This window comes from Melanaphis sacchari, unplaced genomic scaffold (assembly GCF_002803265.2).
Source record: "Melanaphis sacchari strain LSU unplaced genomic scaffold, SCAv2.0 Contig122_pilon_pilon, whole genome shotgun sequence".
Lineage (NCBI taxonomy): Eukaryota > Metazoa > Arthropoda > Insecta > Hemiptera > Aphididae > Melanaphis > Melanaphis sacchari.
In genome coordinates this window covers 918,490-934,125 of record NW_020270484.1, presented here as the reverse complement: position 1 = coordinate 934,125, position 15,636 = coordinate 918,490, and the positions used below count along the sequence as shown (strand labels likewise).

General features: G+C 31.6%; 1 protein-coding gene across 2 annotated transcripts; it reads left to right on the top strand.

Annotated features, from left to right (window-relative positions):
- The first annotated feature begins 1,696 nt into the window (after positions 1–1,696).
- On the top strand, positions 1,697–15,245 carry LOC112590904. Of its 2 annotated transcripts, none has more exons than XM_025334506.1 (7): positions 1,697–2,167; positions 2,253–2,391; positions 2,457–2,683; positions 3,268–3,528; positions 8,235–8,361; positions 10,925–11,104; positions 12,595–15,245. In XM_025334506.1, exons 3-7 carry the CDS (start codon positions 2,590–2,592, stop codon positions 13,622–13,624), a joined length of 1,692 nt encoding a protein of 563 aa, XP_025190291.1. In that variant the 5' UTR covers positions 1,697–2,167; positions 2,253–2,391; positions 2,457–2,589; the 3' UTR covers positions 13,625–15,245. The 2 variants fall into 2 exon arrangements, with proteins under 2 accessions (XP_025190291.1, XP_025190292.1); XM_025334507.1 differs by having other exon boundaries at positions 2,225–2,391.
- Positions 15,246–15,636: the final 391 nt, after the last annotated feature.

The window sequence follows — 15,636 nt, the reverse complement described above, 5'->3', positions numbered from 1 at the left end:
CTACCTATTAATTTGGAATATTTTAATGAGTACCGGGATTTTAAAATTGTATTGATTTATGTTGACTTCAAAACACCTATTTACAAGTCCATTAAAACCATTTAACCAGAAATATTATTAAGAGGATGTCCATTTTAATCTTGATGGCCAAAATTCAAAATACTTGGGCTTATTGCTATTTGCTAGTGAATATGGGATGAATTTAAGAAAGTGGCAAATATTTATCACTCGTATATTTTGGTTTATTTTTAAAATTTATGTTATTTTTCCATTTAAACTATTATTAGAATCACAATCAGTTAATTCTAATGTTTTAGCTATTGAATTTTGAATAAATTCAACAAGAAATTTTTTTACTGATCTATAAGTTATCATAACCTTAAGTTTTTGAAATACAAATAAATTACAATTTATTATTTATTTATTTATTTATTGAGATTATTTATTTTATTATTAGTTGTTTAAGAACCCCTGATTTATATACACAGACATTATCCATTTATCCAAAATATCGGGACGGAGTATTAAATTGCTCAGCCATTAATGGCCTAAAATAACCTATTATGTAATATAACGGAGGTAATAAGCTTATAGCACACTGACACTTTTCAAATAACATGTGTATGTACGATATGGTAAACTGAGTCTGATGAAATTATTTTTGATTAGCTATGATGATTTATGATTTAATTTATATTTTATTCGACAGCAAAAAGTATCTTTTTTTAGTTATTTTTAACGGTGCTAGTGGAAGTAGGCAAAATTTGTTGTTTATTTTAATTATGTACATTATAACTTCAACATGCCAGCCGAACAGAATCAATCGTAATTCTTTTTTTTCTTTTTTTTAATACAATTTCGTTTGTCATCCTTGCTATATATATTATATATATATATATATATATATACTTATATACAAAAAATTCAAGTATTATAAATGTATGATTCATACACCTATAAATACGAATGGGGGCCGATACACGTCCACCTTGGCTGGGATCACTGGGCACCGTCGCTGTTAATCGTCATAATAATTGCACTTGAACGCGTGCGACCATGATAACCACACGGAATCAGTTTCGCGTCTTTCCGTAATACCATACCATCGATTATCAGCTAGTCAATGGTTAAACCGTAGAATTTTTTTCTCCGTCAACGAAGTATGGTAAAGTGGGTGGTGCTTATTCCGAGTTTTTATATTTTTAGGTGTTTTTTTTTTTTTTTATCGCATCACGAAAATATAATAAATTTAATACATTTTATGTTCAAATTCCCGCCGCTGCAACAGCAATCGTTTTGCAGATAATATACTCGTAGGTATGCAAACACAATATAATTTGTGTATAATATGATGATATGTGTGTGCAAATGGAAATTATCATTGACATTGATCGCAGTATATTATGGTCGCAGATTAAGAGAAATAAACGAGGAGAGCGGCGGAGAACAATAACTATTATTTATCATTTACGTAATACGTTTAAGAAAATTATTAATGACATTAAAATAATACATTATTTTACTATGAAGTTCGGCGTTATCAGTGCATACTGTAGGTAGGTATACAATTTAATTGATGAACATTGTAGCTGTATGAGTGGGTGTGATTCGATTACGCGCGCAGCTCGCAAACCGTATGCCATTAAGCATGTTATGATTATACCGCGGACGAATAGTTTACGACGCGTCGCGCGAATGCAAGTAGGTAGTCGCACACGCCACTTATCGCGGTGAAGACGGACGCCGCGAAACGAACGTATACGTAATACATAATTTGATCACACCCCGAGAATGGTCTCAAAACACACACACACACATGACGATTAGAATATTTTACAGTTTATTATTATTTATTTTATTACAACACATCGCGCGCGTATACGTTACAATATAGACCACCTGTTAATATTTACATTGAGTCTCTCAAACGGAATAAAAAACAAAAATTTCGTCGATAAGAAATAGATACCTACCTTAAATATTAACGGCGTCATAGTAATAATACTCACGTGCTTATTGCTTACGTATATACATGTATAATAATATACTATATAATTCGATTGCCATAATAAATAATTATAATAATATAATATTATACAGTATGTGGTAATACAATACAATGTATAAGATCGAATGACGTTTTCTCACACCATTGAATTCTACACAGGTACATATGATTACATAATATTCATAAATAAATCGTAATATTCGTAATCGGTATCAGCTTCCGAACTGGTGATTGTTTATCGCAGATGCATCGACCAGTATGCGTACACACTACACACGCACCACCGGACCGGCCGTATCAGTCGCGTTCGATAGGTCGTACAGGTAACAATAACCTAACGGGTGCATCATGCCACCACCGCCGCTACCATCGTCTCATGAGGAGTAATATAATAATAAAAATAATAAATAGTATAACATTCAATATAGTATCATGTAATCTATTTCAGTGCGCCATTTGAAAATTCACACCGACATGTGTACGTTGTGTAAAATTTCGTACTGTACAATAGTCAGATATTAGTATAATATATCCGTCGTAATCTAGTATTATTTACCTACACACCGGAATTAGACACGGAAATGGCCAGCGAAACGATGGTGAACTGTAGAGAACCGGAAGTCGGAGATTTAAAATCCGAGCCCGATGAATCATCCTACATGCTCCGAAACAAAAGTACGTATTTAAACTATACCTGTTATGTATATCTACTATTATACACAGTTCCAGATCTTGAACTCTTAAGACCCGGGTGAAAAAGACAATTTTTGAGAATTCTTAAAAAAAATACCATTAAGTTATCTACTTATATTTTTATTAAAAAACAAATAAATTATCAACGATTTATACAATTTCAGTTGCACTAATAGTTTAAATATAAATATAATTATAAGTATAATACATTATCTAGATTATCTAGTATTCTAGTTATCTACACGTGGAATTCGTATTAATCTTATGTAATTTATGCTACTTCAATATCCATAATAACAGCCATCAAAAGCTCTAATCGGAAGTCCCTCCCTCTATTTCAAAGCGACAGGGCACGAATGCTATATTTCGTTTTCACCGATGGTTTATTCTATATAAACTATTATTCTACCATTATCTATAGCTTAACAGATATTAATTACAATAGTGTCGATTTTCATTTCCTTGTCAATCGAAATTCGCATATTTTTTCTACATCTCAGGTGTCTGTGACTCGTATTGATTTTATTATATGATATTATATCGCCATTTTTCACATCGCGCCGCAGGATCGCCGCCGTCGACCAACCACGGTCTACATCAACATCAGCAGCAGGGACGTCAACGTCGAACGTTCGACGATAGCTGGGCTTGGTATGTGGTGGGTGGTTGCGCATTTGCCAATTTCCTGTTGCCCGGCATGCTGAGATCCTTCGGGCCGGATGTTCTAGACGGGTTCGTCGAGGTCCACAAGCTTGAATTTGAGAACCGGTCCGTCGTCGGTTGTCGGTGGATACCAGCCACGTTCCACCTGACATTTTTCATAGCGGGTACGTGTAAAAACGATGACAATATTAATATAATATGAGTATATGACATTATAATATATGCAACTGCGTGGATGTCAACTCCGCCATGATTTTCATTTTAGAGTGAGATTTATGACGTATGTTTTTTGACCTGCAAAAGCAAAATATGTTAACTTCACCAATATGTATCATAAAAAAATCAAATTCGTATTGTTGTGCAAAATTATACTTAAAAATATACATAATATCATATTTTATACAATAAAATTTAACTAATTAAAACTTAATTTAATGACTTTAGTTAGGTATATAGTTGGGATTGTTGGAAATATTTGAAGATTTAATATTACGTTTTTTAACAACAAAAATGCAGGCCCGGATTGGGCCGGTTAGCTACCATGAAAATCTTAGTGGGTCGCTTAAAATATAGGCTGATTATAAGTGTTTTATTGTAATTTTCTAACAATAATAATCATAAAACCAAATATTTAATATCAGCGAGACTTAGGTTTATTTTAGAAATTAAAAGTTTATAAGTACTGTAATGGAATTTACATATTTTTCACGGGTAAAAAAATTCGTACCATTAAAATATTTGCATATAAAAAAAAATACTATCGGTGGAATTTACAATTGTCCGCTGACTTTCAGCTTCAACAAAACGGATATACGTATCTACACTTTTATTAGCATTCAAACGAACTAGAATAATTCACATATAGAATATTATAATATTATATTTATTTGTTCCTCTTTACCAATATATATAAAACAAATATTGTGTATAATATGTGTGTAGCACGTGTGTCATTGCATTCTCGTCGATTTATGGGCAATGTGTATATAGTTCGGATAATCACGAAGTGTATCAGTATATACAGAGTGATTCAATGTGCATGCTCATCCCCATTTTTGCCTTAAATAATACATTTTTTTTTAATTCTGATATATTTAATTTTTAGTTATACTCAGACTATATTTTCGAATTTCCGAGATTTTTTTATTCTGTTTAAAAAATGTCTTACGGAGATAGACAACCCTTCTTTTATACAATAAATTATTTTTTCAATAATTTTTCTAAAAATTTTAACATATCAAAATTAAATTTAGCTAAAAAAAACAGAAGTTTTTATTATCACAGAACACTCCTTAAGTAGTAAAGATAAAAAATCTCACATATTTGAACATATTAGAACATTTAAAAATGAGTAAAATGAGAATTTTAATTCTGTATTAAATAAAAATTTAAGGGTGAACATTTTTACTTAGTGAATCAGCCTATGTATAAATAAGCACTGAGAATACCGAGTTCGCTGCACTTTAGATGTTCAACTCGATTCCGAATACGATACGTGGTATCTACACTTATAAATACTAAATCATACTATTCAATATTCATACTTATATCTGTTGTGAGTCACGTGTTGCGTACATTTTCATCGATTGTCGGAATTTTTTTCCTATTTCACGTCACATAATAATTTATCCACTATCCACACTATCTAATGTTTTGGTACCGTAGAGTACAAACACTTACATACACATATGCTCGGAGTATGTTTGTATACCAGCACTTGTAATTTATGACGCGTGCCAGAAAATCTAAGCGTCACCTCTTCCTCACTTTCCAAACTACTGCACGAACCGTCACGACTATATTAATTGTACGATGAAACAATCGACCCGGAAACCAAATTCTGTCGATATCGTATTCCCATTGAAAGTTTCATCAGGAAAATATTATATAGAAGAGACCTTAAATTATATTATACACGTTGTATCAACTAAATGTACGTGTATATACCAAGCTACTGTGTACACTGTACACGAATCGTACACGTCAACACGTGTTTAGTTTTTTTATGACTATATAATAGCAGTGCCATTGAACGTGATTTCGAACCCACAGCTTATAAGACTATCCGATTATATTCTTTTTCTTGAATTTGGTCACGCAAATCCATCGCATATACTTTTTATCAAAACAACACTCACGAAAAATCTCCGTATGCGTGGCTTCTGTGTACAATATTATTGTAGTAAGTATGCGAAATCATACATCGAACAAACGTACATTTTAAACGTTTTATAACGTAAAATTCTGATAATGCGATGGTCATAAATCATAATTTATTTTACAGACTAAATAACTGATAATCATAGTATTAAATACCACAGTGTGTCCTAAAATATTTAATCAATGTATTACAAACATTTATTTGTCTAATATTTAAAAAAAATACACTATATACCTAATATAAAAATTATTTATTTGTTTAGGGTTATCAGTTCTTTTTTTTTAACGACGCGGTTTTATTTTTAATTAATATTTATTTATTTTTTACATAGTTTAGCTTTGTATGCATATTTTAAAATTTAAACGTATATAAAAATATATAAATTCGGTTAATACGAATAATTATAATACTTAAAACGATAAACTGTTATTTTCGTAATTTTGTATATATTGATTACACAGGGTAATATTTTTTAAATAATAAACATTCTCCTCATCTTGAATGTTAATATGATTTTGTAAATATTTTTTTTTTTACATAATTTTAAGTCATTAAAACACCAGATTTGAATTCAAATAAATTGAATTTTAAACGAATATAAATAATAATTTGTAACTTATAATAGTATATTTGAAGATTATTTGAACAAAGTAAAGTATAGCGCAAGGTTATCCCACAAAATAGTTGATGCACACTACTTCACTCATTTAAACTTTAAATTTATACTTATTAATAAATTAACCACTCTTTAGAAATTCAATTATTATACGTTACAATTCTAAATAACAATTAAATGTAGGTATAGCTATTTAACCATTGTTAAAATGATGTAAGCGCGATTTGTTATCTATTTCTCCTTACTCTCACTCTCTCTCTCTCTCTGATCCTACACTTACAATATAACAAATTATTTTTTTCGTATATTAACCAGTCTAATGTTGTTAGGTTAAAAATGTTAGTCTTAATACTATTGAGTGAACTAATCCATTAAAATTTAATATTTAAAACATTATCTATATTTGTATATTGGTTTTTACGATATTTTTGGTTTTCTGCGATACCTAAACATTTTTGAATCGTAATTTATTTACTTACTCATAACTAAAGCGCGGATTTTTATGCACTTAAAAGTATCGAAATATGGCATATAATATGCAGTAAAAATAATGAAAATATGCAGTCAAAATTATGAAAATATGCAAAAATATACAAGAATTTTTTATTTATTTAAAATTTACAATAAAACTTATAATAATTAATTACTTAAATACTTAATAATAAATAATTTCTAAACTTAATTTATTTTTAAAATTGTATTTATTATTAAAATTAATAATCATATGCATTTCAAGTTTTTCTTCTGTGAAGTTGTATCATTTATCGATTAACATATTTTTAAAGACTGAGAACGAACGTTTGACGTCAACCGAAGTTATTGGGGCATATTTGAAGCAACTTAGTATTGTCGGATCTTGATAAAGATCTTCAAGATGAACGTTTTCACTTAATAACACTGAATTAATTTTTCGTAGAATTTTCAGACCTTCATTTTTATTGGAAAGCTCGTTTAATTTTGTTGTAAGTGTTACACCTTTCAATCCAGGAATAGAATGCATTTTTTCTTTCGTTTCGTCAATTATTGAAAAGCTTAGATATAAAGTCATATTTCGAGTTTCCAGTTTTTTTTATGACTATTTTTATCACTAAAAATGCCAAATGAATAGATATAAATTTTAAATCATTCTACTTGACAAAATATTATCCTATACATTTTTTTAAATTTTCGCTTCAATATGCAATAAATTTTGAATTTTGTCAAAATATGCAAAAATATGCAATAACCTTCAAATATGCAGAAATATGCAAAAAAAAATTTCACCATTAGCTTCAAATTATGATAATTCGTGGAGATAACTGACAAAAATCCAAAAATATTAAAAGGAAAAAAATATGCAATGGCATAGAAATCCGCGCTCTACTCATAACATACATAATTAAATTAAATACTGTTAAAAGGCCAACAGGCTAACGTACAAACACGAATAATTTTCTAAACTTTGGGTTTGATAATAGCCGTCAATTCACTTTAATGTGTTTATAATGTGTTCAAACACTTCAAACTAACAACACAGATCTTCTCCGCAATTATACTACATATATGTCGCTTGTAGATTGGATAGATAAAACAAGTATTGGCTAATATCTTCTTAATACATTTAGAAATAATGAATGATTATTATTAAAATAATTCTCCTGTATACGTATTGTATCAAATAAACAAAATTCAATTTTGTTAAAATGTTTAATTGTAGAAATCGCGTCTCCGTTACATTACCTAGTCGTAAATTCTCCGTCCGAACGGAAAAATATAATTTAAATTTTAATTATATATAACGTAATTGTAGCCTCTATCCCTACCCCTAGCTCCTATCTCCAACACTGCTGTTCAACTAAATAAACGATCCCAATTGTATCCTGAAATCCCTTTACTTACGAACCATTGCTGTAGGTAAACAATTTCAGTAGATACAAACATTGTGTTCTTTCACTTTAAGATTGCATTCTTCTGTGATAGACCGCAATTATACTCTTTTTATGTGATGTTATTGAGCATATCATGATATATCTATATATAATACTTATATTTTGTTTTCAGCACAATTTATCAAAAAAATATTAATACGATCAAATTTTGCTTGGTAATTTTAGGTTCGCTGTCTGGCCTGCTATGCAAACTAATTTCGCACCGAGCCGTAACGTTCTGGGGTGGATTATTGGCTTCTGTCGGTATGATGTCCAGTTCATTTGCTAACTCCATATCGCACCTGTACATTAGGTATGTATAGACGTATAATAGTATATGTAGTACGCATTTTTTTTAATTTTAGCTAACCAAATAAGACACGTATTTGTTATGAGCAAAGTGCAAGAATATTGAACAATATGTACATTGCCCATACATTATGGGTAGGTACTAAACTAACTGTCCGATTTTGACAGGCAATGTAAGTAAAATTATACATATTAGAATATTGCCAAATCTGTCTCGGTCAATGTACACTATAATGGTTTTTTGATTTATTTAAAACGTATTTTTATTGCTTAGTCTTAATCAAATATGTATCATTTAATTTATAATTAACTATTATAAAATTAAAGTATGTACTAATTACATTTATATTTTGAATATTGCTCTTCTGTTTTAATATGATTTCAACTATTACAAATTACTTAATTGTACATAACTGCACTGCACAAATAATAGATACTTAATATACCTACTAACAGTTTACATGATAGTTCTTACGCATGATTTGAATTGTAACTGTAAATACAAAATCTTAGATTTTTCAAAAATAAATATAATTTTAATACCTTAAAAGTTAAAATCAATTTATCGAACATTAAATTTGTAATTACTATGATTATTTTGATAATCTGATAAGTTATATTTATTTTGTAGATGATTTTGACACGACGTTTATTGACGAGACAATATCGAGAATTTGATAATATAGCATTACGAGTATTTTAAAGACAAATAAAAAAATGAAGAATAGCGTCACATTACTCACATTATATTACACTTATCATAGTTATGTTCTATTACTTTATGATAATACATTAGCAATGGCAGGTTTGTAATAAAATCAATGGTAGTTCGTGACATTGCGTAGCATTGATTATAAAATAGTCTATTGTCGATATTTATTTTAAGTGTGTAATCTAATCAAAAGTCGATATATATTTCATTAATTTTAGATTTCTCAACATAAAATTTAACTATAAATAAAGTACACTTTGATCGGGCAAAGTATTAACCTACCAGTTCAAATAGTATATTAATGATTTGAACTAAAACAACGGGTTACAGGACCATACATACTCGTATACCGATAACCGTGTCCATATGTATATATGATAATATTTATATTTACTGACGTCATAAGCGATCTACCAATTTTTTGACTAGCAAAAAAGCTAAAAAAAAAAAACTATTTACAAATAATTTATATGAATTTGCTATCATGTAATTTAGAAAATCTTGGAATATTAAATCATTTAATAGATACATAGTCGCATATATAATATCTACTATTATTTTATTTATTCTTAAAACAACCCTTCAATTCGACATATTCGACTCATAACTACACTATGTTTTTTAAATCACCAAAAAGCAAAAAGCATAAATATTCAATATGTAGGATATGGGCTCCAATAAAATTGGTGGGCTTAGACAACTTTCACTTTTATAAATAAATTTAAGTTAATTCAAAATTGTGTATTCTTTCCATTTTTATTTCTCAAGTGGATAATAGTAGTTCAAAGTTCTATACTGATCTTATAGTTATAGAAGAAATGAATTACCAATTAGTATTTACCTAATCGCATGATTAATGATTATAGTAGTTAGTAGTTGTTTATAAATGTATAGATCTTTAAACATTTATAGGAGATTACAAATGTAGTAGTTAGCAGATACTTTACAACGCAGGTATCCCATAAATATCAAGCAGTGCATCACATTGCAAATAATATAATATATACATTTTACTCGTTAAAAAATAATATTTTATTAAATATTAGGACTAGGATTTCAATACACTTTGCGTTGTTTTTCAAAAATAGCTTTATTGATCAAGATGTTCGTTTTACAACATATACCTACGTATCGTGTATTTTTGAATTAGGATAAAAAAATGTTGTGCATTTTTTGAAAATGTTATTTTTTTAACGTATTTTAGAATTTTTAGAAAATTTAACTTCTAAAATTAAATAACAAATTTCTTTTTTAATATTTCTTTAAAATTTTTAGCTAAATAAGTAACTGTAATTTATTAACAAACTTTTATCTAATCAAATATTATTATTTTTTTTAATCTTAATTTTACTAACGGATTTATACGACATAAAAATTGAGATTAGAAGTGGCGATGGCCATTAAATGAGGATAACTATTTTTTTTTTAATTAAACCGCAGAAGTCTTGAAATTGTGCAGTCCTGCAGATTTTTTTTTTTAATTTAAAACTTGTTTAAATTAAAAAATTGAAAAGCAAATATATTTTTTTTAAACTGCCTATGGCATCTTTATTTAAACGACCAAAAGTCTTTATAAATATACAATACATTGTGGTTGAGTACAATATAATACATCATAAGTAATTGGTAAATTGATTAATTATAAAAAAATTAAAAAGCAAATATGGATGCAATATTTTAAATGTTTAGGACATAAAGGCATTTTTTGATTTTTTTTTTTTTTTTTGATGCATTAAATTTCATGCATAATTTTTAACTACTTATTTTTTAACTGTGTATATTAGACTATATATAAATTATAAATACATATTACGCAGAATACATGATCAATGACAGTTTTCCCGATTTTCCGCAGCTACGGCATAATGGTGGGCTTTGGCGCGGGTTTGTGCTATTCGGCTGGAATACTGATTATCAATGAGTATTTTGTCAAGCACCGAGGACTCGCCAACGGGTTGTCGTTGGCAGGCACCGCGATTGGCGCTCTGGCCCTGCCACCGTACCTTGAGTTTTTGACATTTTCATACGGCTACAGGTATATAATATTCTACTATAAAATGTTCATTAATATTTAATTCACGGAAACTACAGAAAAATAAATTAGCACGTAGTGTTCATACTATTGTTACCAGCACTAGGTCCCAAATCCCCAACCTGATCAAATGTCGGTGAAACACGATTGCGCCAATCCTACCTTTTTAAAAGCGAAAAACGCAACACGATTGCGCTCGAGCCTTTAATATAGGTAATGTCTTTTTAGCAATTTTTCAATATACTATTTCAAATACAGTCGTAATAATCAATCGAAGTTCAATGTTTGAGTTAACCAAGTTCGACTGTATTAATACATGAAATTATAAACATTTATCTTTTTTTAATAATAATATTTGTCGAAATGTATAACAACATTTATTAAAAAAAACTTTAATTTATTAAAAAAATTTTTGAAATTACAAAAACTACGATTTACAATTTTATGGCATAAAATGTTTGATCCCATTACTCTTAAATATTTTAGAGTAATTATTTCACTTTGTTATAATTTTGTCTAAGTTTGCATTATAAATTACAATCTGTTAACTAAGTTCGACTATATTTTTAAATAACGTATTAGAAAATCGATAGAAGGGAAATATTACTATATTATACTATTATAGGATCGAGCGCAATCGTGTCACACCCATCAAATATTAACAGCACATAATATCATACAGAATAATTTACAAAACAATAAGAAGTTATTCAAAATCTGATATTTAGAATTTTAAAGTATACTTACAAGTTACAAGTATAAACCATATTAATAGAACATTTTGTTCAAAATATGAATTTAATTATATTTATGATACTGAGGAAACTAAAAATTAAATTATGTCGTTTAAGTGAAAACCCCTGCTCTTTAATCTATAGTAAATTATTTAGCATATTTCAACAGCAATTAAAATTAAATTTATATTTTTTTGAATAAAACACACAGCATAACGTTTTACTTTTTAATATAATTTAAATTAACGCACATTATAAGTATTTGAAAGAGCAATATTTGTTATTATTTCGTAATGCTTAATTTCATGCCGATCAGCATCAATTTTTTCTATACTTTTTATGTTTATTTTGTTCTGATAATTTTTTTATATTACGTGCCTACAGTTCTTATAACATTGTAATCAGTATTTATCATATTGTGCGTTTCAATTAAATTCATAAAATAAAATAAAATGATAGAAGGTAAAGACTTAGAATGGTTAATAACTATTATGATCACATTTCAACTCGATTAGGCATTAGGCGTACGATGACACAAGCCACGAGGTAAAATACGAACTTACAAATAACACGACTACAATAACGGTATCCGCGGCACGGACTTATGCAAGTACCGCCAATGCATAATTGTACAGCTGGGTGTTGTTTTACAATGATTCGTTTAGATCCCTCGGCCTCGCCTAACCCAATATAACCCACGGGCCTTTGACGTTCGCCATCACTACTTATCGATAGCGTTTGTGTCTTTTTTTCCCGCAGAGGTGGTATTCTGATCGTGTCCGGAATAATGTTGAACACTCTGGCGTGCTCGTTGACTTACAAGCCCGCGGTTGTGGACCGAGCAATCCAACAGGACGAGGTGACCTGCACGAGGCCGCCCTGCGTTTCGTCGTCGCCTCCCACGACGTCGATTAACGCGATGGCAGTGACGACGACGGCACTTAGGGCGGCCACGGACCTGTACTACGCCGCAGTGGTGTCGTCGCCGTCCCCACCGCTGTTGAAACCCAAAACGACGGCGGCGGCGGCGGCGACGGCATCCTCGACAGACGACGAAGACGACGGCGACGGCGACGACGAAGACGAAGACGACGACGACAACGACAAACGCCTGAAACACGTCCTCTGGCGGCGGTGGTTGAGACGACAACGCCCGAGATGCGGCGGCAGTCCGTTCGCCGAGTTTCTGGCCGTGTCGGCCGTCCACGCGATCAGCCACCTGGCGTACGCCACTGCCGTCCCCGCGCGCGGCGCCGCCCTGCACCTGGCCGCGGCCGAGGCGGTGGGTCGCCTCGTCGCACCCACCGCTTCGGACTTGCTGTCGTCCGGCGGCTCGGCGTCAGTTTATCTGTATGCCGCGGTAATGGCCGCCGGCGGCGCGGTCCTGCTGACGGGCGGCGCCGCCGCCGAATCGGACGTCGACCCGTTCCAGTGGTCGCGGCCGACGCAGTGGTCGGGGTCCCTGGTCGCGGCCTTCGGGCTGGCGTCCGGCGCGGCCGTCGGGCTAGAGCCGCTGGTCGCGGTGCAGGTGCTGGGCCGCGAGTGGCTGGCCACGTCCTATTCGGCCACGCTACTCGGCAAAGGCGCAGCGCAACTGGCCGTCGACCTTTTCCTGCAGCGGCCGTCCGCCTCCGCCGGCGATGGACAGTGGCCGCCGATCTCGCCGTACTTGCTCTACGCGTTCGGCTCCTGTCTGGTGTCCATAGCCGCGACTTGGACCGCCGCGTTCCTAGTCAAGCGTCACTACGCCACCAAGACCCGGTGCAGCCGTTACGTGAGAACCGCCTGACCGACCGCACCTGCAGCCACCGCCACCGTCGGTGACGAAACCATCGTCCTACCGCGTTGTGTATAGGTAATGTCCGTGTGGTGCGGTCGCAGTACGTACCTATATACTTTAGGGGCTGTTTCGAACTGTGGTTTTCGCAGTAATATCGAAAAATCGTAATGCCTAGGCTCTAGGGTATACGTATCGTTGCCTGCAGGAAAGCGTGAAAAACGGTTAGGAAATATTAATTAGAATTTTAAAGGCTTTAGCGACGGTCCATCCGCGTTTGAGGTAACTATAGTTTTTGCAATTCTTTAAAAGTGACACTTGCAGTACCTACTACCTACGCATGTACCTAGCCACCAAATAGTATACCGGCCTATTGTGCAAGACGTGAAAATTGAACACGGTCGATGATCTGAGTCCTGACGCCAGATTGTAACTTCTGCAGATATTATAATACCCAACCATCGGATCCACGTGTTTATATGCTCTTTCACATAATCTGTGATCTGTTTCCTTAATTTCTTTTCTCCTGCGCCTCTATCGCGAAAACACTGTAATTTGCGTCGGAAAAATATATTTTCCTGCTAACGACTATATTGGTGCAGCGTGTAGGTACCTATAATTGTAAGTCGTTTATATAGATAGGTACGTGGTTCAGAGCATAACATTGAGAGGTAGCGATTATCGCAAAATAATAAAATTACGACTTTAAATAAGATTTACGTGTAGGCAGTGGAAAATTTTATATTCCAACGTTTAATATCATAATATGTGGGATATTAAAAACAGAAAAATATTATAATACAAAATTTTATATGAAATTTTATTAATGATTCCATTTTCATGTAGGTTGATAGCCTCACATTTGATGGTTTCGTGATCATGAAAATACTGAAATGCATACAAAACATACATATTATGCATTTTTCACTTATCCACCTAATGCGAACTACACAAAACATTCTAAAAACCTGAACAAGACTTTAGGTACCTATCTACTACGTATCTATCTACTAACAATAAATCATCACAATGTACATAAAGATCAGAATGTTCACTGTTTAGTCTATTACTAATACAATGCCTACACGTTGTACCAAAGTTATTATTAAAAAATTACGTGCTATTTTTGTTTATGATTGATACCAACCACTAAAATAGGTGTTTAAATAGATTTAAAACTGTCCATTTCAGAGCCATTAAAAGAAGTTGAAACACTCAAATACATGAAACAATAAAAAAAGGTGTTCTGGCTTTAGTTAAGTAATACAATTATTTAAGACTTTTATTTTTTATAATAATATTGTGTATCATTAATATCTATATCGATTATATCTAAATTATTTTAGAATCTATAGGACTAGAGTGCTTGATGTATGTACTCGTCATGTGGGGTGCATAAACGCAATCTAATACGTTTTGTGCACTCAGTGAAGTAGGTAAATGAATTTATTATAAAGCATAGTCCCTATAGAACCGTATGTGGTTGACCACAATTTTCGATGTGCTGTGAACTGAACTCCTATTGAAAATTCGCTGACATGTTCTGCATATTTCAATTTCAATTATTATAGCAAATTATGTTCTCTCAATATTATCTAATCGTTTTCAACATTAAAATTATTTTAATTTTTTCTGTTAATGAGTACTTTATTAATTAATTGTGTGTGTATACATCTAATTATATCTACCTAATATGTATGATCATAAGATATTAAGATATATGAACCAAGAATGGCCAAGATTTGAAATGACTTACATTAATTTTAATTTTAATATTAATAAGTTTGAAAAAGATTAGAATAAAATAAGATATTTTTAAATTATATTAAAATAGTTTTATTACAAATTAATTAATTATAATAAAATCATTTACAACTCAGTTACAAAAAAATTAAAATCATGCAATTTGTTATTGTTTTTATTTAATAAAAATATATTATTAACTATACATAGAAAACCACAACAAAATATGAACCATCAATTGACCATTCTTGGCTTATACAATGAATTAATTAATATAAGTG